At 55.4% G+C, this 23,539-nt stretch overlaps 3 protein-coding genes across 6 annotated transcripts; 1 reads left to right on the top strand and 2 right to left on the bottom strand.

Annotated features, from left to right (window-relative positions):
* Positions 1-64: 64 nt before the first annotated feature.
* Positions 65-4,042, bottom strand: LOC118657380 (thymidine phosphorylase). Its single transcript, XM_036311279.1, has 10 exons — positions 3,882-4,042; positions 3,490-3,712; positions 3,140-3,342; positions 2,650-2,748; positions 2,099-2,228; positions 1,685-1,803; positions 1,107-1,269; positions 796-1,026; positions 543-683; positions 65-460 (listed from the first exon to the last, which is right to left on the bottom strand). The coding sequence occupies exons 2-10, from the start codon at positions 3,680-3,682 to the stop codon at positions 303-305; spliced, it is 1,437 nt and encodes a 478-aa protein (XP_036167172.1). The 5' UTR covers positions 3,683-3,712; positions 3,882-4,042; the 3' UTR covers positions 65-302.
* A 360-nt stretch (positions 4,043-4,402) lies between these two features.
* On the bottom strand, positions 4,403-7,006 carry ODF3B (outer dense fiber of sperm tails 3B). Of its 4 annotated transcripts, XM_036311284.1 has the most exons (7): positions 6,909-7,005; positions 6,333-6,472; positions 5,883-6,086; positions 5,568-5,672; positions 5,349-5,470; positions 5,093-5,233; positions 4,403-4,907 (listed from the first exon to the last, which is right to left on the bottom strand). In XM_036311284.1, exons 2-7 carry the CDS (start codon positions 6,439-6,441, stop codon positions 4,827-4,829), a joined length of 762 nt encoding a protein of 253 aa, XP_036167177.1. In that variant the 5' UTR covers positions 6,442-6,472; positions 6,909-7,005; the 3' UTR covers positions 4,403-4,826. The 4 variants fall into 4 exon arrangements, with proteins under 4 accessions (XP_036167177.1, XP_036167173.1, XP_036167174.1 ...); XM_036311280.1 differs by having other exon boundaries at positions 4,403-5,233; XM_036311281.1 differs by having other exon boundaries at positions 4,403-5,233; positions 6,333-7,006.
* Positions 7,007-17,812: 10,806 nt separating this feature from the next.
* KLHDC7B (kelch domain containing 7B) lies at positions 17,813-23,491 on the top strand. Its single transcript, XM_036311264.1, has 4 exons — positions 17,813-18,806; positions 19,464-19,745; positions 20,370-20,506; positions 20,762-23,491. Exons 1-4 carry the CDS (start codon positions 17,813-17,815, stop codon positions 22,556-22,558), a joined length of 3,210 nt encoding a protein of 1,069 aa, XP_036167157.1. The 3' UTR covers positions 22,559-23,491.
* Positions 23,492-23,539: the final 48 nt, after the last annotated feature.

Here is a 23,539-nt window from a genome sequence, read left to right as displayed (position 1 = left end):
CCAAACGGGGCGGTGCTCCAGAAGTCCCGCCCCTGCCCGCGAGCGAATCAGGCGCAGACACGGCTTTCCTGCGCTCGGCTTTATTGCTGCCCCTCGGCTTTATTGCTGCGCTCGGCTTTATTGCTGCCGCTCGGCCTTATTGCTGCCGCTTGGCCTTATTGCTGCCCTCGGCTTTATTGCTGCGCTCGGCTTTATTGCTGCCGCTCGGCTTTATTGCTGCGCTCGGCTTTATTGCTGCGCTTGGCTTTATTGCTGCCGCTCGGCTTTATTGCTGCCGCTCGGCCTTATTGCTGCTCTTGGCTTTATTGCCGCGCGTCGTTCGGCGGCAAGATGAGCTCAGAGAAGGGCGAGGGGGCGGCGAAGGGCTCGCGGTCCGAGAGCACGAGCGCCTCCTGAAGGGCTCGCCGCTGCGGGTCGCTGAGCGCGGGCGCGTCCAGGTGCACGCGGAGCCAGGGTGACCCTGCGGGCGGAGGATGGGCGGTTAGTGGCTGGGGCGGCCGAGGCGGCGGGCGGGGTAATGAGGGGCCGGGATTCGTGCTCACCGCGTTGCAGCCTCTGGCCCACGCTGACCAGCAGCTCGGCGCCCACCCCGAACCGGATCGGCTCTCCGGCGCGGCTGCGCCCGGCCCCCAGCTCGTGCAGGACGCGCGCCAGCGGCAGCGCCCGGACCAATTCCACGGTGCCTGCGGGGAGGGAGTGCTGAGCGGGTGGGCGCGAGGGGCAGGGCAGGGCTGAGGAAGGGCAGGGACCTGGGGGGTGAAGGGGCCTGGCGGGGGCGGGTCTGCGGGAGCTCACCGTCCTTGGGCGCGAGCAGTTCCTCTTGCTGCTGGGCGCGGGGCAGCAGCTGCCGGCGCTGCGCGGGGGTCCCGGAGCAGAGGGCTCGGGCCAGGCCCGGGTCCACACCCTGCGTCGCGAGCATCCGCTCGAAGCGGTCCCGGGCCGAGCCGTCGTCCAGCGTCGCGGCCACCCGGGCTGCGCCCTCGGCCTCGGCCTTCGCCTGTCCGTTGAGCCAGAGCAGGACGCCCCCTGCCGGCGTGGGTCTGGGGTTTAGGTGCCGCGGAGGCGGTTCTGTAGTTCCCACCCCGACACCTTACGGGTCCACTCACCGAGCCTAACGACCAGGTCCCGCAGGTCCGGTGGCCCCGCGCCGTCCATGCAAAGCAGCGCCTCCTCCACCTCCAGGGTGTGGCCCACGCTGCGGCCCAGGGGATGGTCCATGGCTGTCAGCGCCGCTGCAACCCGGAGCCCCAGGCCTGCCCCGACATTAACCTTCGGAGACGTGGTTCAGTGTGGCCCCTGCCCTGAATTCTGTGGGCCCGCTTGTTACCAAACTCCAGCCGGTGCTGCTCTCTTGGGTGCCAGTTCCCCAGGAGTGAGGGGGTCCCAGAAGGGTTTGGTTGTTGGAGTGGGGGGAGCGGTGAAGCAGGCAATGTGCCCGACTTCAGAGGTGGGGGTCAGAAAGACCGTGTACCGGCCCGGGGCCATGCCAGCCTTGCTTGGAAAGGTGAGTAGGGGGTGAAGGAGGAACTGGGAGTGGGGAAGCCAGGTGCTGGCAGAGGCCATGGTGACACAGGCCTGCTGAGTGGATGTGGCTGAGGCAACAGGGAGCAGACGGTTATGAAGGGGAGGCTGGGCCCGTGGGGGAGACCCTCCCCAGCAGAGGCTCCTTGGGCACAGCGCTCACCAGGGCTCTAGCCAGTTCCCGGGCCTTTTCCTGGCTCGGGAAGACGGCAGCCCCTCCGAACTTCACATCCATCACCAGTGCAGACAGGTTCTCCACCACCTTCTTGCTGAGGATGGAGGCTGTGAGGGAGGCAGAGGGGGCCTTGGGTACAGGAGAGCTTGGCACTTCCTGAGAGATGCAGGGCATCCTGGCTCTCAGGTCAGACATGAGGAGTCAGGGACTCTGAACATTGAGGGTCAAGTCCCTTATGATGGGCGTCACAGGGCCTGGACTGTTGTGCTTCAGCCAGGTCTCCCTCTTGAGTGGTGAGGGGACGTCTACCCTGGGGTTGGGAGAGGACCCTTTACTGGTCCATCAGAAGTCAGGGATGTTTAACATGCAGAAGGTGGACCCTGGAGTGTGCGGTCAGGTCACCTGTGATGAGTGGCAGGCTGTCAACGGTTGCTGTCACATCTCGGGCTGCATACAGGATTCCATCTGCAGGAACCAGCTCCTTGCTCTGACCCACAATACAGCAGCCCACTCTCTCCAGCAGACCTTGCATCTGGCCAAATCCCCATATGTCAGGACTCCCAGTGACTGTCAGTGACCTCTGGTCAATGACCCCATCACTAACCCTGATCAAGGGACTCACCAGCCACCTTGACAAATGTCAAAACCATGACGAGTAACTTAGGAACAATTCTGATAAGTCCTCATTAATAATTGGCTCAACCCATCAGTGACATTAATCAATGCCCTATGGCCCATCGGGGATTTTTACCAAGTCCCTATTAATGGCTCCAACCAAAAGTCTGTTGGTAACTTTGACCAAAGTCCAATGATCAGCAAAGACCCATGAATAACTTTTATGAATATCCTCATTAGTGACCCTGACTGATAACCCATCAGTGATCCTTCAGCGATTCTGTTTAATGTTTACATCAATAATCCAGGTCAATGACTGATCAGTGGCTTCCACGTACCTGTTCCGGGCTCTGGATGACGGTGAATCCAGGAATCGACTCTAGTTTATCCAAGGTGCCTCCTGTGTGCCCCAAACCACGCCCACTGATCATGGGTACCTGTTGGACAGGGGTCTGAGTACACCTGCACTGTCACCCTCCACCTCCTCCCTCACTTCCCTGGTTAGGACTTCAGCTGCAGTTAGAAGTGGTAGTGGGTGTCCCCCTGGTGGAGAGGGAATGGGAAAGAAATTGTCCTGGTTTGGGACTGAGGAAGGAGGCTGGTATCTGCCCAGGGAGGAGTACCCAGCTTTTCCTTTGGGGGTCCTTTCTCGGGTACTGAAGAGGAAGGGGCGCTAGATAGCGTGGTCCTGTTACAGGGGCTGCTGGGAAGGGGGGGGGGCAAGGAGCTTGGGTCCTGCCTTTGGGGGCTCTTTCTGGACCAAATTAGAGGTTGGGAGCTGCCGGCCTCTGAGGCCTGAGTTTCCGGTTTGGAGAGGAGGCACCTCACCTTGCAGCCACAGGCAGCCAGGGCAGGTGCCAGGACCAGGCTGACCTTGTCACCCACTCCCCCTGTGGAATGTTTGTCCACGAGCTGCTGATGCCAGGCCTCTGGCCACTCCAGCTGCTGCCCGGAGTGGGCTAGGGCCCGGGTTAGCGCCACAGTCTCCTCCAGATCCATGCCTTGCAGTCGGATGGCCATGAGCATGGCCCCTAAACATGGGACACGGTGGTGTAGGCAGCGTGAGGGGGCGCTCTCACAGGGATGGGTTAGCCTGGGGCCAGGGACGTGGTGCGGAGCCCTGGGGTGCCAAGGGTAGGAGGTCTCTGGAGTCAGGAATGCCCACCTGCCCCACACACCTATCTGTGCGCCCTGCGCGCTCCCGTCCACCGCGGCGCGCACGAAACTCTGAATGTCTCGCTCGCTCAGGCGGACTCCGTCTCGCTTCAGGCGGATCAGCTCCGGGAGCTGCTTGGGCTCCAGCGCTGGGTCAGGAGGGCACTGGGGCCCTCCGGACGAGACGCCACCCACTGGGGCTCCCGGGGTCGCCATTGCTCCGAGCCTGCGGGGTGGGAGACACACCTGGGACCCGCCCCGCCCTGTGTTCATCGGAGCAGCCAGGTGCGCTCGTCCCCGCCCGTTCCTTCCTCCTGTCCGCCCCGCCCGCCGCCGCCTGGTCTGTGTTGCCCACGTGCGTGTCTCTGGGTCCAGCTCCCACGTCTCAGCCTCATAACGGGACCCCGGCTCCTACCTGTTCCGGACAGCGGCCCTCGCCTTTCCTGCTTCGGTTCCTGCCGGCCTCCGCCCTGTCCCTCCAGGAACTTAGACTCGGCGAGGACAGGGAGGGGCAGTTCCCGACAGGGAGAGGCAGTTCCCGACAGGCAGGGGCAGTTCCCCACAGGGAGGGGCGGACCCGTTGGTCACTGGCTGCCCTAGACGGCAGGTGGGCGGGGCCTCATACGGATAGGACTCTGGGCCAATCGCCGCCTCGAGGAGGAGGGATGATGTGTTTTTCAAAAATTACTGACTACGTGTTTTTGTTAATCCTCACATGATATCTTTTCCATTGTTCTTCAGAGAGAGTGGGAGGGAGGGAGGAAGGGGGTGGGGAGAATCCCGCAACTCAGGGACCTGCCCGGACCAGCGTCTAACCCGCGACCCCCGACCCTTCGGTGCGCAAGCCCACGCCCTAACCACTGAGCCACAGGCCAGGGCGGTTTCTTTATTTTTATTTTTTAAATTTTCATTGATTAAGTTATTACATACGTGTCCTTATCCCCACATGACCCCCCCACCCCCCCAGGTTTTTTTATTTTCAATTCTCACCCGAGGGTATTTTTTTATTGGATTTTAGAGAGGAAAAGAGAAACATAAAGTAGTTATTTTACTTATCGATGCACTCATTGGCTGACTTGTAGGTGCCCTGACTACGGTCCAAACTGCAAGCCTGGCACCGGGGCAGGAAGCTCGCCGCACCAGCTTGTCTACCGGGGTCTGGAGACGCGGCTTTCGATTTTAGTTTCTTTGGTTCCGGCCAATCACAGGCCCCCGGGACTCGACTTCCCGGACTCGCCGCCCCCCACTCCCCGCCCTTCCGCCCCCTCGCCCTCTCCGGGCCGGGCGCACAGAGAGGCGGACACCCGGCTGGTTCCCGAAGCTTTAAGCAAAGGTTTGTGGGGCCGCGCCCGCCGGCCCATCAGTCATCCACTTCGGCCAAGGTCTGGGCCACGTAGTCCGAGTGTCGGATCCCGAAGCTCCAGCCGCGGGGCTTCCGGTGCTGGGGGCCCAGGAGACGCCGCTGACCTCGCAGGCCGACCCTGCAGCTCCGCGCCAGGGTCCCCGTCCTGTCTCCCCTTTACCCCCACCCCTGCCCGGTCCCAAACCTCGGGCCTCGGACCCTCCATCCTGGACCCGGACTCTCATCCCCCGGATCTGGCCCTTGGCCCCGGGATCCCGGATCACCTGGTCCACACTGTAGGCTGCGGGCCCGGGGTTCTGGCTCTTGTCTTGGGGGAGCGCCGTCCGCGGCTGCATCGTGAACTGGGGGGCCCGAGACTTGTAGATGCCGGGGTTCACCACGTGGTAGGTGCCGGGACCTGGGGTCTGCGGGAGGGGTGCTGGGCTGGGCCTCCATTCCCGTTGGCCACTGACCCGGCTCCTGGCTTCCTCACCCGCTGCCCAGTTGCCCCTCCCGACGTGGAGCCCGCAGCGCCCTCACCTTGCTGAGGTCCTCGAAGAAGCTGCCCACGACGCTGCGGCCGTAGAGGGAGTAGGTGGGGGCGGAGACCTTACTGATGACTCGCGGGCCCAGGACCGAGGGCACCGTGTAGGCGCCGGGACCTGGGAGGCAGCCAGCGAGGGGGCCTGGGGTGAGCCCGGTGGCCGCTGGGCCGGGTGGGAAGGGCCTCGCAGCGGTAACGGACCCGCGTGGTCTCACCTGGGGTGTTGTGCTCCGCTTGCACGCCCCAGTTTCGGGGGGCCATGGTGTGTCGAGGCGCGCTGGGGTACGTGGCGTTGCCCGCTCGCTCCGGGAAGTACCTGCCTGTGGGGCGGACCGGGGGTGTCGGCAGAACCAGGCCTGGGTTCTGGGATTAGGGGACACCGAACCGCGGTTGGTCAAAACCCGTGGAGCCTGCAGTTCTTGGAGGTCCGATACGGAGCCCCGAACTTGGAGTGTGAGGGTCCCCGGGGTCGGGCTCGGGTGGGGGTTCTGGGTGTCGCTTGGCCCTGGGGGGCGGGCAGGGGTCCTGACCCGGTCCGGGAGTGAGGCTGGGCGCGGCGTGGCGCTGGCGGCCGAAGATGGAGAAGGCGGGGGTGCCGTCCCAGCCGCGCACCGTCATGCGCGCCGGCACCAAGTAGCCCGGCCCGGGGCTGCACGAGACCTGCTGCTTGGGGAGGCGCAGGCCGAAGGTGAAGGCGGGGGCGCGGGCCCGGGAGGGGTCGTGCAGCACGTAACCTGCGGGCGACCCAGCGTCACCCGGTCCGGCCGCTCCGGCCCGGGCACAGCACCCCCAGAACGGACCTCCCGCTCTCCGGCCCGGGCACAGCACCCCCAGAACGGACCTCCCGCCCTCCGGCCCGGGCACAGCACCCCCAGAACGGACCTCCCGCTCTCCGGCCCAGGGTACAGCACCCCACTCCCGGCACAGACCTCGCCAGCCCTTCCTCCCACCCCACCCCGCGCAGTGACGCGCGCCGGTACCGGTGTTGGAGGGCAGCTTGTATTTGGGTCCCGGGCCCCGGTAGTGCGCCGCGATGGGGCCGCGGGGCCGGTGCGGTCGCCAGGGACCGACCCAGAGGTCCGAGCCCATGGCGCGGTGGGTGCTCTACGGCCCGCAGCACCTGTGGACAGAAGGTGGGGGACGACGACACATCCCGGCAACTCCAGGGGCGAGCCAGGCGGGGCCCCACCCGTCTCCCAGGCGCCAGGAAAACACAGTAGCTTTCCCAGCTCTGGTGTGTGTGTGTGGGGGGGCTACCCCAGCTTCGGGCGTGTGTGTGTGTGTGTGTGTGTGGGGGGGGGGGATAGCCCAGTTCTGTGGGGGAGGGGGCGCAGGGTAGGGACCCAGCTTCGAGGCCTTCTCCACCCCCCACCCCCAAACTGAGTGAGTTTAGTGTGTGTGTGTGTGTGCCCACGCCAAGCTTGGACTCAGCTCCGCCGAAGGGAATCCCCGGGGGTTCTGGGGGCCGCGGTGTGTTGGCGTCTGGGGAAGATGCCGCAGCAGGGGAGCGGCACTGGGACCGGGCGCCTGGAGGGGCCTGAAGTTGATGCACTAACCTGCTCCTGTGGCTACCGGCTGGGAAGGCAAGTGGGGTGTCCGGGCCAACTCCCAGACCCCATTGTGTCCCCGTCCTGCCGCCTGGCAACCCGGCGGGCTGGCCCCGCCCCGCCCTCAGCCCTGCCTCTCCCTGGGCCTCTCCTCCTTGGAGCCTGGCGTTGGCCGAGGACCAGCACGCGGGCCTCAGGCTCCCCCAGGCTTCATACACCCATTCCAGGATAGACAGATATTCAGATGAAAAGCAGGTATGAGAACAAAAAACTTTAATACAATCAGCAGGCTCAGTTTATTATTATGTGTAGAGAGAGAGCGTTGCATTTATTTAAGCCCACAGAATATTTGCAAAATATCATTATGTGCCAGGCCACACACGCGCACGCAAATTGAATAAAGAGAAAAACTAGGACAGATGATTTGATCGTAATCCAAAGCAATTCTAAACAAACAGTAAAATGTTAAAAAACCAAGAGAACCTAAATAGTTAGAAAATAGCAAATTATCTTTTAAAAAAACCCTGAATCAAAGAAAAACTCAAATATGAAGTTTCAAAGTAAAGGGTGTCCCAAAATTCACGCAAGAAGTAATTTTGATAGAAAACACAGGTTTATAATTAAAAATTGTAAATTTTTATTGATTCATAAAGTATACAGTATAGGGTTATGTATGGAATAGCATATCGGGTAAGTGGATTATCAAGTTGAGATAGCAAGCACCATTAACTTATTGCCTGAGCAGCGGCATTTTCGAAGAAGAATGGTCTGATGATGCCTCTCTAGCCCAAAATCCGCACCAAACAGTGACACGTTGTGGATGCATTTGTTTCTCAATCACTCGTGGATTTTCTGAACCCCAAATGCGACAATTTTGTCGATTAACCAAGCCATCCACAACGTGTCACTGTTTGGTGCGGATTTTGGGGTGGAGGCATCATCGGACCATTCTTCGAAAATGCGGCTGCTCAGGCAATAACAGTTAATGGTGCTCGCTATCGCGACATGATAATCCATTTACCCGATATGCTATTCCATACATAACCCTATACTGTATACTTTGTGAATCAATAAAAAATTTACAACTTTTAATTATAAACCTGTGTTTTCTATCAAAATTACTTCTTGCGTGAATTTTGGGACACCCTTTATATATAAAACTGCTAAGGTGCATGTCTTCATACTCTGCTCTATAGGACATAGCTATAGCTAAAGCTGTGTTCAGAGGGAAACAAAGTCTTCCTTGATTTCATTATTAATGAAGAAAAAATTTAAACAAGTTACAAATATTAGAAGAAAGAACAGTCAAGTGCACTGTTCTTTAGATCCAGAAAGCATGGGTCTATTCTGCCCAACTTGGCACTCTCCCACCAGCCCCTAGAGGAGAAAGGTCAGGGAGGAGTGCCCAGTGGTCTGGTGGGAATTCCTGGCGTTTGTCAAGTGCGTGCTGAGCCCTGGGTGCCAGTCCAGGAGTGAGAACCAAGATGGATTGTGGTGACTGGCCAGCTGCACCTTGCTCCCCACCTCGGGGCAGCCTGGAAATGCAAGAAATTCACACTCCATGGGGAAGACCTTTAAGAAAAATTATTTATTGCCCTAACCAGTTTGGCTCAGTGGATAGCGTGTCAGACTGCGGACTGAAGGGTCCCAGGTTTGATTCCGGTCAGGGGCACGTGCCTTGGTTGCGGGCACATCCCCAGTAGGGAGTGTGCAGGAGGCAGCTGATCAATGTTTCTCTCACATTGCTGTTTCTCTCAGCCTTTCCCTCTCTCTTCCACTCTCTCTAAAAATCAATGGAAAAATATCCTCGGGTGAGGATTAAAAAATAATAAAATCAATAAAAACATATTTTTAAAAAACCCAAACAATTAAAAAGAAATAGCCCTGACCAGTTTGGCTCAGTGGATAGAGCGTCAGCCTGTGGACTGAAGGGTCCCGGGTTTGATTCCGGTCAAGGGCATGTACCTTGGTTGCGGGCACTTCCCCAGTAGGGGGTGTGCAGGAGGCAGCTGATCGATGTTTCTCGCTCATCGATGTTTCTAACTCTATTCCTCTCCCTTCCTCTCTGTAAAAAATCAATAAAATATATTAAAAAAAACTATGGTCATGGGTTTTCAGGAAATATGGTTTTAGTTATATCTGTAGTTTTTGATACACAACATTCTTTTTTTTAAAAAATATATTTTATTGATTTTTTTACAGAGAGGAAGGGAGAGAGATAGAGAGTTAGAAACATCGATCAGCCACCTCCTGCACATCTCCTACTGGGGGTGTGCCCGCAACCCAGGTACATGCCCTTGACCGGAATCGAACCTGGGACCTTTCAGTCCGCAGGCCGACGCTCTATCCACTGAGCCAAACCGGTTTTGGCAACATTCTTATTGTTATTAATTTTTAAAAATAGCTTGGCTATTAAAAATGAAACTATGAGCATCTTTGTGCAGGTGTTTGTGTAGACATTTCGTTTCTCTGGGGTAAATGCCAGGACTATTGCTGGGTGGATGGTAACTGTGTTTGTTTGTGTTTAAGAAATTGCCAAACTTCTCAGAGCGGGTGAACCATTTTGACGTTATGCTGCTGAGAGTCATCCACAACAAACTGGAATCGAATGGGTGACCTCTTGGTTCATGGGTCGATGCTCAACCATTGAGCCACACAGGCCGGGCCTATAGTACAGTTTTAAAATAGCCACTTAACAGTTTACATCCGCTCAGATTACATACATTTGAAAGAGATTTCTGTGGCCCCTTCTGTAACCTTGAGATGTTATTTTGGAGGATGGTATGCATAGCACCTACCACCAGAGGGCGCTCTGTATACACTGCGCCACCTGGCCCCTCCCCTTCTCTTCCCACTGAAGGTAGTTTGTCTAGTTTTAAGGTTTATCATCGGGGAAATATTTTGTAATATGTGGCAAGGAAGAGATATTTTTCCTTTTGATTTACTTTGTTCTTTTCATAAAATTTAAAACAAATACATATGGTGTGTATGACTTCTACCTTCAACATTATTACGGGAGGCCTCCTCCTCTGGTACCAAATACTTCTAAATAAAACACTTGATTTTTCCCCACAACTGTTATTCTTGCTTTGATTATTAATAAATATTGGTTGTTGATACTGACCTAATGATTCTTAATTTATAAATTGTTGAGACATGAGTCTGACGTTCCTTCCTGCTTTAGGTGACTTAGCTGAAAACAGACTCATCTGGACAGAGCCAGCCTGCGAAGAGACAGCAGGCCTTGACTGAAGTCAGTGTCCTGTTGCCAGGACTCTTGTATGCACACCTTAGCTCTCAGGGAACACACTCCTGAGGGCTGTTCCCAGGTCTGAAAATTCTTTAATGCATTTCTTGATACTTGGAAACTAGATATGCCAAGTCCCTTTGGTGGGAACATGCAAATGTATAATGTGATCAGTGCTCCTGGTCACCCGCGCTGTTGGGACCTTACATGGTTCTGTTAGAACATCTACGGCTGGTCTATGATGCAGAATAATGACAGTTTGAGCACTGTGTGATAATATTTGTCATTTTAACCATTTGTAAGGGCACAATTCAATGGCGCTAAATACATTCACAACGCTGAGTACCCATCACCACTATCTATATCCAAAATTTTTTCATCATCCCCAACGTAAACTCGGTACCCATTAAACAATAAGTCCTTCTCTCCTCCCAGTCCCTGGTAATCTCTAATCTACTTCCTGTCTCGATGAATTTGACTACTCTAAGTACCTCATTGCAGTGAAGTCATACAGTGAAACCATTCTCCACCTGGCTTATTGCACTTAGGATGCTGTGTTCAGGGTGAATAGCTGTAGCACATGTCAGAATTTCCTTCCTTTTTATGGCTGCTTCAGTTTATGTACACAATGTGTTTATCCCCCGTGGATGGGCATTTGGGCTGTTTCTTCTTTCTGGCTATTGGTTTTTTTTTTTAATTTTTTTAAATTTTATTATTTTTTTATTTTACTTTTTGGCTATTGTGAATGAGCAGAGCTGTGAACATGTGTGTACATAAACACATTTGAGTACTTGTCTTTAATTCTTTTAGATATATGCCTTAAATTGCTGGGTCACATGGTAGTTTTATGTTTAGCTTTATGAAGACCTGCCAAATTATTTTCCACAGTGGCTGAACCATTTTACATTCCCTCCAGCAATATGTGAGAGTTCAAGTTTTTCCACAGTCTTGCCAAAACTTTTTAAAATAGATATTTTTATTTATTTCAGAGAGGAAGGGAGATAGATAGAAACATCACTGATGAGAGAGAATCATTGATTGGCTGCCTCCTGCACACCCCCTACTGGGGATCGAGCCTGCAACCCCGGCATATGCCCTTGAACGGAATCGAACCCGGGACTCTTCAGTCCACAGACTGAACCTCTATCCACTGAGTCGAACCAGCTAGGGCTTGCCAACACTTGTATTTACTATTCTTAATTTATAGCCATCTTAGTGGATGTTAAGTGGTACATTGTTGTGGTTTAGATTTGCATTTCCCCAATGACTAATGATGTTAAGCATCTTTTCATATGCTAACTAGTTATCTATATATTTTCTTTTGAGAAATGCCTACTTAAGACCTTTGCCCATTAAAATATATGGGTTGTGTGTTTTTGTTGTTGAGGTGTTAAGAGTTCTTCATACATTCTGTATATCAGATATATGATTTGAAAACATTTTCTCCCATTCTGCAAATTGTCACTTTAAAAAATCATATCCTTTGATGCACAAAAGCTTTATATTTTGTTGAGGTTTATCTATGGTTTTCTTTTGTTGCTCATTTTTTTTGGTGTTATATTAAGAATCCATTGCAAAACCCAAGATCATGAAATTTATGCCTGTGTTTTCTTCTAAGAGTTTTATGGTTTTAGCTTTATATTTAGAATGTTGATCCATTTGAGTTATGTATACAGTGTAAGGTAGGGATCCCACTTCATTCTTTTGCGTGTGAATAGCCAGCTGTCCCAGCGCCTTTACTGATGAGACTGTTATCCTCCAATGAATGGTCTTGGCACCATTGTAAAAACTCAATTGGCTAGCCCGGCTGGTGTGGCTCAGTGGTTGAGCATCGACTTATGAACTAGGCAGTCACGGTTCAATTCCTGGTCAGGGCACATGCCCGGGTTGCAGGTTCAATCCCCAGTGTGGGGCGTGCAGGAGGAAGCTGATCAATGATTCTCTCTCATCATTGATGTTTTTATCTCTCTTTCTCTCCCCCCTTCCTCTCTGAAATAAATAAAAATATTTTAAAAAATCAATTGGCCCTGGCTGGTTTGGCTCAGTGGATAGGGCGTCAGTCTGGGGATTGAAGGGTCCCAGGTTCGATTCCAGCCAAGGGCACATGCCTGGGTTGCAGGCTTTATCCCCAGTGGGGGATGTGCAGGAGGCAGCCAATCAATGATTCTCTCTCATCATTGCTGTTTCTATCTCTCTTTCCCTCTCCCTTCCTCTCTGAAATCAATAAAAGATATATATAAAAAAATAAAATAAAAATATCAATTGGCTTAGAGACACATGGGTTTATTTCTGGACTTTCAGTTCTATCGTATTCATCTACTAGTATATGTCTATCCTTATGCCAGTGCCACACTGCTTTGAATACTGTAGCTTTGTAGTAAGTTCTGAAATTAGGAAGTGTGTCTTCCAACTTTGTTCCTGTCACGATTGCTTTGGCTATTCAGTTTTGGAAGCTGCCCATTGTCTTCACTAGCAGAGAGGTGTGGACAAGGAGCCCGGAACGCTGGTGAACCTTGAGCCCTGGCAAAGGTCGGAACTATGCACCGACTGTTTAGTCAACACAATGGTAGCTGAAGCAATTTCCCGACTAGATAGTCATGTAAATCCTTACTGATAAGATTGTCTGTCTGTTATGGAATTGCCTGCCTAAGGGCCGTAGGTGTATCCCAAACTGAAAAAAAGGATGGCAAGGCCTGAGCACAAGAGTCCTCCCTCTTGTGTTGGGCTCCCGCCTGGCCCCCCAATTTCCAAATTATTATTTCTTGTCTCGTCTCTGTCATTTGCACGCAGCCCTTCTCCAGAGCCTGAACACTGAACCACACGGGACGTGGGTCATCACATCTTAGGACCTCTTTCAATTCCATATAAATCTGAGGATGGGCTTTGCCATTTCTGCAAAAAAGGCTATTGGAATTTTGATAGGGATTCCGTTGAATCTGTAGGTCACTGTGGGCAGTATTGACATCTTAACAATATTGTCTTCCAATCCACGAAGACAGGCTGTCCTTCCATTTATTTAGGTCCGCTTTAATGTCAGCAATGTTTTTTAGTTTTCAGCTTCTTTGGTTACATTTATTCCCAAGTATTTAATTCTTTTATATTGTAAGTGGAATTGCTTTCTTTTCAGATTGTTTGCTGCTGGTGTATAGCAACACAACTGATTTTTGTGTATTGACCTTGTATTTTGCAATTTTGCTAAATTTGTTCATTAGCTCACGTTGCTTTCTTTTTGGTTCTTTGAGATTTTCTGGTATAAGATCATGTCATTTGTAAATTGAGATAGTTTTACCTCTTCCTTTCAAATCTGGATGCCTTTTTCTTCCTTTTTCCTCACTAACAGCTCTGACCAGAACGTCCAGTACAATGTCAAAGAGCAGCAGCGAAAGCAGGCACTTCCCTTGTTTCTGTCCGTAGGGGATGGAACGTTGTCAGTCTTTCACCACTGAATATGTCAGCCGGGGGATTTTCTTAAATACCCTTTATCACGTCAAAGTTCCCTTTGATTCTTACTAGTAGTTTTCTGAGTGTTTTCTTCATGAACAGGTACTGGGTTTAAAGAATAATTCTTGTACTTTCTGTGTCAATTGAGATGATCATGTGTTTTTTCCCTTTCTTCTATTAATGTTCTCTAGTTCATTAATGTAGTCTAAAATTACTGTATTCTAATCAATATACCTCATTGATTGAGTTTCTTACATTGAATCCCACCTTGCATTCTTGGGATAAATTCCATTTGGTTATAATGTGTAACACTTTTAATATGGTATTGGACTGAATTTGCTCCTATTTTGTTGAGGATTTTTGCATCTATATTCATAAGGGGTACTAGTCTGTAATCTTATTTTCCTGTGATGTATTTATTTGGCTTTGGTATCAGTATAATGCTAACATTATGGGATGAATTAGGAAGTGTTCCTGCCTTCTCAATTTTAGGGAAGAGCTTCAGAAGGATTGATGTTAAAGATTATTCTTTTTTGTTTTTTTAAATCCTCACCTGAGAACATTTTCCCATTGACTTTTAGAGACAGTGGGAGAGGCACACACACAGAAATATCTATGTGAGAGAGATAGAGCGACTGGCTGCTTTTGCACATGCCCTGATCAGGGTTGGGGCTCAAGCCTGCAACCGAGGTACACGCCCTTGACTAGAATCGAACCTGGGACCCTTCAGTCCACAGGCCAATGGTCTTTCCAAAGTGCCAAACTGGCTAGGGCAAGGGTTATTCTTTAAATGTTTGGTAGGATTCACCAGCGAAGCTATCCGGTCCTGGGCTTTTCTCTGTGGGAAGGTTGGGTTACTGACTCAGTCTCTTCACTTGTTGTAGGTCTGTTGAGATTTTCTATTTCTTTTGAGTCTGTTTTGGTGGTGTGTGTCTGGCTAGTTTGTGCACTTTCCATTTCATCTAGGTTATCTAATTCATTGGGATGTAGTGTTCATAGTATTCTCTTATACTTTGCTTTCTGTAATGTCAGTAATAATGTTCCCACTTTCATTTCTTATTTTAGTTATTTCTGTCTTTTTCCTTTTTTCTAAAGTCAATGTTCATTTAGGTTTATTAATGTGCCACTTTTTGTTGTTGTTGCTTTTCTTTCCTTCTGGCATTCTTAGTTCTTTGATCTGGTCTGATTTTCTTTATACCTGAAATACATAGATAGTTTAGAATTTCCTTTAGTGAAGACGCTCACTATTTGTCTGAAAATATTTTTATTTTGCCTTTATTCTTTTTTTTAGTTTTTTTGTTTGTTTGTTTTTATGGTTAATCCTCACCTGACTGGGAATCGAACCCACCACCTTTTGGTGTATGGGATGACGCTTCAACCAACTGAGCCACACCAGCTGATTATACAATATTTTTGTTGCTTTTAAAAAATTCCAATAACAGAGAAACCTTATATTTGATAGGGCTGCTGCTCTCTACCATCTTATGTACATTAGCTGTCCATTGTATTAATCTTGGAATTATGTCTCCATTTCACTATGCTTTTCCTCCACTAAACGGGAAAGGACACAGTGGTGGCTGGGGCACCATCTAGCTTTGTTCAGGCTTGAGGGTCACGTGTGGTGGGCTCTGTGAGCGCTCCAATGGCTCAGCTCACGTGTGGATGCCCTTCCCCTCCCCGGCTCCTGGCCTGTGGGTGGTGATGGCTGCTGGTAGGGGGAGACTGTCTCCATTCTTGTCCTGCTTGTGTCAGCTCTGAGGAAATGGAAGCTCCCAGTACCTAGGCCCGATTCCCTCCTTATTCCTTGTATTGACTGGGACAGCAGCTGGGAAAAGGAGCTCTTGGCCTAAGGGACGTTCCAGGGACCCATTTTGATTTCCATTTTCACCTTGATGGTAATTCATGACATCTATGCTGTCATAGCACAACTAGAATAACTGTTAGGGTCCACGGTTTGTGGTGTGATCACATGTGCTTCTGAACTTGTCTCCTCCCAGCAGTGCAGTCTCACTCTCTCTGGGAAGTTAGGGAGGGAACATGTCCCCACCCTCCCAATAGTTTCTCCACAAAGGGCCGAGTTTTGCCCTCGATCTGGATTGGACAAAGGGAGGTGTTTTCTTTCCACAGAGAATGGGACCCAGCCGTGGGCAAACTACGGCCCGCGGGCCGGGAATAAAACTAAAAAAAAAAAAAAAAAAAAAGACCGTACCCTTTTATGTAATGATGTTTACTTTGAATTTATATTAGTTCACACAAACACTCCATCCATGCTTTTGTTCCGGCCCTCCGGTCCAGTTTAAGAACCCATTGTGGCCCTCGAGTCAAAAAGTTTGCCCACCCCTGGACTAGACCCTTCCTTGGTCACTGCTGTATCTCCAGGACCCATCGTGGTCCTCAGCACCTTGCGAAGTTGGTAGCGATGATTTCCTGTGCTCGGTGCCTCCCCGCCTCGGCGTCTGAAGGGATCACTTGGTGGACACCTCTCCTGTTCTCTGAAGTAGCCTGCAGCTCAGACCTGCGACAGGGGTCTTAAGAAGCTGGGTGGAGGTGCCTGATGGGGTGCATGTAAGGATGTCATCTACATCCTCTCAAGGTCTTTCGATCCCAAACTGAACCAAGAGGCAGAGCCTGGAAACAGGACAGAGAATAAGGGCCGTGTCCAGGGGGCCTGCCCCCACCTGAGGGCCACCTTAAGGCCTGGGCCCACCTTCCACCCTCTTGCTGACATCTAATATGCTCGGGGAGCTGTGAGGCAACCTGATGGGTGAGATACCTGAGGCTCAGCGGAGCCCAGGCTGGGTGCCAGGGACGCATCTTGGCCACCTCTTTGAGGCCAGGGAGAAGTCCCCTGTCCCAGAAGAAGGAACAAATACACGTTGTGGGGGGCCCTGCTCTGTACCAGGGACTTCAGTCCCTTTTTCATGTCTGGGCCCCACCTGGCACCGTCTTAAGATTTACACCTGAGATCAGCTTAAGTGAGAAGCAGATGGAAGAGGCAAAGCTCTTTCCCTGAGAAACCAGGCCCAGAGGGGAGGCAAGCTGCCTGCCCAGCGGGAGCCTCTGCCCGCCGGCCTGGGGGGGCCTGAGTCCCAGTGCTGAAGGGGGGAGTGGAGTGATTCAGCCAGGACAAGGGAAGGTTGGATTGAGACAGGACACCCAGGGGTCAGGCTGATGGAGCACCCAGGGCGGGAGGAAGGTTTCTGGGGGATCTCGGGGCTGGATGATGACAGTAGGTAACAGGAGTGGCATCAGCCTGGTCTCAGTGCTCCAGGGCCTGGCGAGAGCAGCAGTTGGGCAGGCAAGACACTGGAGGTGCAGGGGACTCTAGAAGGGCTGGGTGGGCTGTAATCATTCCGGCCAAATAAAGGGAAATACAAACTTCTGGGTTTTCTTTATTTAAATCACTTTTTTTCTCTTGACAACTTAGAAAATTGCTTTTGAAAACTATTCAGTGTCTGCTGAGCTCAGGCAAGAGAAAGTCCCGAGGCTGGTAGAGGGGAGGGTGAGGGGCCCCCTCCTGAGCCCCGAAGTTTCCTGGGAGAGAACAGTGCCAGCCCCCTCTGCGCACCTTGAAGTGCAGAGGTCGGAGGCTGCCCCTCTGGAGCAGGCTTAGCCTTCTCTGTGCTGGACCCACACCCTCCCTCCTTAGTCTGAGACCAGCCTGTGGCTTGGCACCAAGGCTATGGCCCTACTACCACCCATCCCCCACTGGCCTACAGTGGAATCGTCTTCTCGAGTTTCTGGTAATTTTATCAGGGCTGCATCGTGTTGCTAAAACTACAGATAACATCTCCCTATGGGTAACTGTTCCCTGCTAGAGCCCCCTGAGGCTGGACCCAGGCTCAGAGGAGGGGCACTGGGATGTGGGTTGGGTTTGGGGCACGAGGGTCTATGAGGCAGAAGCAGGCTGGCTGGGATGCTGGAACCGTATTGAGGTACGCTGCTTGCCATTGGAGCTTCTGGAACATGGGGGCTGGAGCTGGGTGGGGGGCCTGGAGAGGCCCCTGGAGCTGTTGCTAATTGTCTCCTGGTACCTCCAGCTGGGTCCTGCTGACAAGCCCCTAAGCCCAGGTACAGGCACAGAGAGCCACCCCTCCCAGTCCAGGGCCACCTTAACTGGGCGGGGCACACCGCTGATGCCATCTTCAGGAGGACAGGCCTGAGTGGAGGACTGGCTTTGCGAGGCACACACAGCTTCCAGCCTGCTCCCAGGTGGCCCAGCACCATGATCCAGGGTGCCTTAGAACCTGGTGGCCCCGGCTGGGGCTGGGACGGGGACGGGGACGATGACTGGGACAGTGCTGTGCTCACCCTGTTGGCGCTGGCTGTCGTGGCTGCCACGGCCCTGGCCCTGCACTGGTTTGGCTCTGGGCAGGACCAGGAGGCAGCAGGACCAGCATCCACCGGCCCCAGTGCCCAGCCTTCTCAGGCGGGAGGAGCTGGGCCAGCCCTGACCCCAAAGTCCAAGGTCAGTGGTGGCATCGAGGGACACAGCTCCGGGCAGAGGAAGCCAGAGCCTCCAGGACCTAGCCAGGCGAGTCCAGCTACAGCAAGTGCCCAGGACCACCAGCCCCACGGAAGTGAAGATCTGACTGCCACGGCCGCAGCTCCACCCAAGACACCCAGCGAGGCGGCCAGTGGAGGGGCCTTGGGACAGCAGCATGGCAACGCCAGCCCTGAAGTCTCCCGAGGTGCAGGCAAGCAGACGCCCAGGCCGGGTGCTGCCCTCCGGGGTAGGAGCAAAGCAGGGGGGACGCCTGCCCCGCTCCTGATACACTTCACTCCTCCGAGTCGGGACAGAGACATGGAGGTGCAGGCGGAGGCAGGAGGCCTCGCAGCCAAGGCGCCCGCTCACCCGGCCCCGATCCACACGGTGGAACAGGACACCGGCTCCTGGAAACACGGAGCGGGGCCGCCTGGCTCACTGGGGAGGCGGTCAGGCAGCCGGCGGTGGCAGGTGGATGACAGCTCAGGAGAGAGAACCCGGCGCCTCCCAAAGCTGGACCCCCTGCGCCTGGGTGCGGTGGTGAGTGTGTGGGACGCTGTGGATGCAGCCAGCACCTTCCCTGCAGGTGCCCAGAGGCCCCGCTACCGCCATGAGCTTCCCCCACCAGACTCTGTGCAGACTGGACATCTGACAGATGGCTCAGAGAGGGGGTGCGGGAAGAGCAGCCCCCAGCCAGACCACGTTTTAGCTCTGGATTCAGGGACCAAACCTGGTGAGAGCAGGGAAGGTGGGCCCTGGGCTCCCGGGGAGTCTCAGGGGTCCTCAGCCTCTGTGGAAGGCTGGCCCTGGGCAAGGAGGGAGGTCCTTGTCACCAAGAGCTTCAGCCAGACCCAAGGCTTCATAGAACCACGGCCAGAGGGGCAGCAGTGGGGACGCCCACTCTTGTCCCAAGAGGGGACCACAGTGATCTGCACTATGGGAAAGGCTGGGGTGAACGGCTCTGGAGACCACTCTTTCTTCCGCTCAGATTCAGGCAGGACAGAAAAGCAAGGGGCCCGCAGTGTCGGGAAAGGGAGAGGATCCGGGCGAGGCCAGGGGGAGCCGGGCAGTGGACAGGTGGCTGGCTGTCTGGACACAGGGACGCCAGCCACAGACGGCCTCAGTTGTGTCCCCTCCCCGCATCCCTCAGCCACACCCCCCCTACTCATGCCTGAGCCCCTCTCTCCCTCAGCTTCCCTGACCGAAGCACTTCCCAACCCAGGTCTCTTACCTGCAGCCCCGACTCGTCTGATCTCCTCTCCTTCACACTCTTTGCTCCTCAGAGTTGACCAGGGTCCTGCCAAGGATGAAAATCTCAGAGCAGTGCCAGCCCCAGCCCCAGCTGCATCCCCATCCCCATCCCCAGCCCCAGCCCCAGCCCCAGCCCCAGCTGCATCCCCTGCCCCAGCTGCATCCCCAGCCCTAGCTGCATCCCCTGCCCCAGCTGCATCCCCAGCCCCAGCTGCATCCCCTGCCCCAGCTGCATCCCCAGCCCCAGCCCCAGCCCCAGCTGCATCCCCTGCCCCAGCTGCATCCCCAGCCCTAGCTGCATCCCCTGCCCCAGCTGCATCCCCAGCCCCAGCTGCATCCCCTGCCCCAGCTGCATCCCCAGCCCCAGCCCCAGCCCCAGCTGCATCCCCAGCCCCAGCCCCAGCTCCAGCCCCAGCTGCATCCCCAGCCGCAGCCACAGCTGCATCCCCTGCCCCAGCCCCAGCCCCAGCTGCATCCCCTGCCCCAGCCCCAGCTGCATCCCCTGCCCCAGCTGCACCCCCAGCCCTAGCCCCAGCAGCATCCCCAGCCCCAGCTGCATCCCCAGCCTCAGCCCCAGCTGTATCCCCAGCCCCAGCTGCAGCCCCAGCTGCATCTCCAGCCTCAGCCCCAGCTGCAGCCCCAGCTGCATCTCCAGCCTCAGCCCCAGCTGCATCCCCAGCCTCAGCCCCAGCTGCATCCCCAGCCTCAGCCTCAGCTCCATCCCCAGCCCCAGCTGCATCCCCAGCCCCAGCTCTGGCCCCAGCTGCATCCCCAGCCACAGCCCCAGCTGCATCCCCAGGTACAGCCCCAGCTGCATCCCCAGCCACAGCCCCAGCTCCAGCCCCAGTCGCAGCCACAGCAGTAGCTCCAGCCACTGCCCCAGCTGCATCTCCAACCCAAGCTCCGGCCCCAGCTGCAACCCCAGCCACAGCTGTAGCTACAGCCCGAGCCCCTGACCCAACCCCTGTCCCAGCTGTAGCCACAGCCCCAGTTGCTGTTGCATTCCTAGCTCCCACCTCAGTTCCTGCCCCTGTTGCAACCCCTGCCCCAGCTACAACCCCTGCCCCAGTACCAGCTGCAACCCCTGCCCCAACCCCAACCCCTACCCCAGCCCCTGCCCCAGCCCCTGCCCTAGCCCCAGCCCCTACCCCAGCCCCTACCCCAGCCCCTGCCTCAGCCCCAGCCCCTACCCAAGCCCCTGCCCCAGCCCCAGCCTCTGCCTCAGCCCCAACCCGTACCCCAGCCCCTGCTGCAACCCCAGCCCCAGCCCCTGCCCCAGCTGTAACCCCTGCCCCAGCCCCAACTCAAGCCCCAATCCCTGCCCAAGCCCAAGCCCAAATCCAAGCCCAAGGCCCTGCCCTAGCCTCAGCCCCAGCCCCAGTCCCCACAAGTAAGTCAAAGCCTCCAAGTCAGGAGCCTAGTGTGACTCTTCGCAAGGGCAACCAGGAGGGGCAGATCTCAACTAGCTGGGGAAATCTTATTTCAATGGTTCTTAGGAGTCACCCCTTCCCCAGGCTAGAGAGGCCCCAAGGGACAGCCCTAAGGGCAGCTCCAGAGAGCCCTAGAGAGCCCTGCACTTCCACAGCCTCGGAGAACAGGGAGTCTGGTCCTCTCCCTGAAGGGGCCATCCCTAGTCTCAAGGACAGGCACGGCTCCCCAGCTGGGGTGGCTACAGGGGCTGGCACAGGGGGCCTGGCTGAGGCAGGATGTCAGCCGCAGCCCAGAAGCGCTGAGGCTAACGAGGCTGCTGTGCCCAGGGCCCCAGCTCCGCTGTCGCTGTCGGAGCAGAGGAAGCCTGGCCCTGCACCCATTCCCTCTGCCAGGCGGGACCCACAGCCTGTCCCCAGGCCACGGAAACTCAGCGTGTGTGAACTAGCCAAGAGCTCTGAGCTGAAGGTCAGCCAGGCGGCCCCAGGAGAGGCGCCAGGGAAGAGGCCCAGCCCTGCGGGCAGCAGGGAGGTCCTCACAGAGGAGCAGAAAGAGGCCCGCAAACTCATGGTGTTTCTGCAGAGGCCTGGGACCTGGGGGGTGGTGGAGGGGCCCCGGAGGCCCAGCTCCCCTGCCCGGGAGCCGGCTTCGGCAGCAGCTCTGCAGCGGCGGCTGGACCTGGGCAGCTGCCTGGATGTCCTGGCCTTTGCCCAGCAGCACGGGCAGCCCGTCCTGGCCCAGGAGACCTATGCTTTGATGAGTGACAATCTGCTGCACGTGCTGGGCGATCCGAACCTCTACCGGCAGCTGAGTGCGGCCGACCGGGAGCGCATCCTGAGCCTTCGAACTGGCAGGGGCCAGGCTGTGCTGGGGGTCCTCGTGCTGCCCAGCCTCTACCAGGTGAGCCGTTCAGGGCTCACAAGGGGCCCTCGAGTGGAAGAGGCTCCTGCCACAGGTCCTGCGCCCCTGCCTCCTCCATCGCACCTGCATGTGTTCAACCCCCAAGAGAACACCTGGCGGCTCCTGACCCAGGTGCCGGAGGAGGCCCCGCTGCGGGGCTGTGGCCTCTGCACCATGCACAACTACTTGTTCCTGGCAGGGGGCATCCGTGGCTCCGGCTCCAAGGCCATCTGTTCCAATGAGGTCTTCTGCTACAACCCTCTGACCAACATCTGGAGCCAGGTGCGGCCCATGCAGCAGGCCCGGGCCCAGCTCAAACTGGTGGCCCTGGATGGGCTGCTCTACGCCATCGGTGGCGAGTGCTTGTACAGCATGGAGCGCTACGACCCCCGCACAGACACCTGGACCTCACGTGCGCCCCTCCCCGCAGGCACCTTCCCTGTGGCTCACGAGGCTGTGGCCTGCCGTGGGGACATCTATGTCACTGGGGGCCACCTCTTCTACCGCCTGCTCAGGTACAGCCCGGTGAAGGATGCTTGGGAGGAGTGCCCCTACAGCGCCAGCCACCGGCGTTCCAGCGACATGGTGGCACTGGGGGGCTTCCTGTACCGCTTTGACCTGCTGCGGGGGGTGGGTGCCGCCGTGATGCGCTACAACACCGTGACAGGCTCCTGGAGCAGGGCCGCCCCCTTGCCCCTGCCGGACCCTGTCCCGCTGCGCTGCACCGTGCTGGGCAACACCATCTACTGCCTCAACCACCAGGTCACGGCCACCTTCACGGTCTCCGAGGGGACGGCCCAGTTCCAGGCCAAGGAGCTGCAGCCTTTCCCCCTGGGCAGTAAAGGGGTCCTCTGTCCCTTCATCCTGACTCTGCCCGCCTCGGACCCACTACAGACTTCCCTCTGAGCTGTGCCAGGACTGCCGTGCCCCTCTTCAGGCAGACTCTGGGCCAGGCTGTGAGGCAGGTGGGGCAGGGGAAAGGGGCTGCTCTTCTTTCTGGGACAACTTTCCTTTTCTGTTATAATGAGCCTCATGTCTGGCCCTCCTTCCCCTCCTGCAAGAGCCAGGCTCCCTGTACCTGGAAGCTGGTGGCGGGCGTCCCTACCACACTCACGTGCCTCCTGCTTTATTATTGAGTCCTTGCTCCAGTGCCTCAGCTTGCTCTCAGGAACCCTCCTCGGGGCAAAGGACTCCCACCGGCCAGGTTCCTGTCACAGCACCAACCACACTGCCTGGAAATAATCTGCCAGGGACCCCGGGGTCCCCATGAACCTGGACTTGGCTGGCTGAGGAGTCGGCAACTGCTGAGCCCAGGAAGGAGATGGCTTCCCTAGGGCTCCCAGCTAGGCAAGAGGCCCATGAGGGGCTGGAAGAGGGAACAGGGAACAAATGTCTCCAGAAAAACGTTCTAGCCTCTGGGATTTTCTGCCCGTCCTGAGGCCTTGGGGAACCTGGCTTGGCTGTTCCCAGAAACAACTCTTAGGTCCCCTTTGTCTGAAACCCTTGTCTGTGACACTGCTCTGCTGTCTGGAGCCCCTACCCATAACCCCAGCCTAGACCAGGACTGCTGGGGCTCATGTCCTTCTGCAGCCTTGTGGGGTCTCTCCCACCTGCTCAGCCCCTCCATTTCCCATCCCACCTCCCACTAACTCTCTTCTTACATGAGACCTGGGCGCACCCCAGCTCTGCCCCTTATTAGCTGTGGGACTTGGGCGAGACATCTGTCTTCTCACCTGTGAAGTGGGGATAATGGACATGTCACTCAGGGGAATTCTGAGAACATAGGTCACATATATGAGCACCTGGCACAGCCCACTTTGGAACCCTCCACAGGAAGGAAAATAAATCTGAATACGGCAGCCCGTCCCACCCTCTGACCTGGTTTGT

This window comes from Myotis myotis, unplaced genomic scaffold (genome assembly GCF_014108235.1).
Source record: "Myotis myotis isolate mMyoMyo1 unplaced genomic scaffold, mMyoMyo1.p scaffold_m19_p_54, whole genome shotgun sequence".
In the NCBI taxonomy this organism is placed as follows: Eukaryota; Metazoa; Chordata; class Mammalia; order Chiroptera; family Vespertilionidae; genus Myotis; species Myotis myotis.
This window is presented reverse-complemented; position numbering and strand designations above follow the sequence as displayed.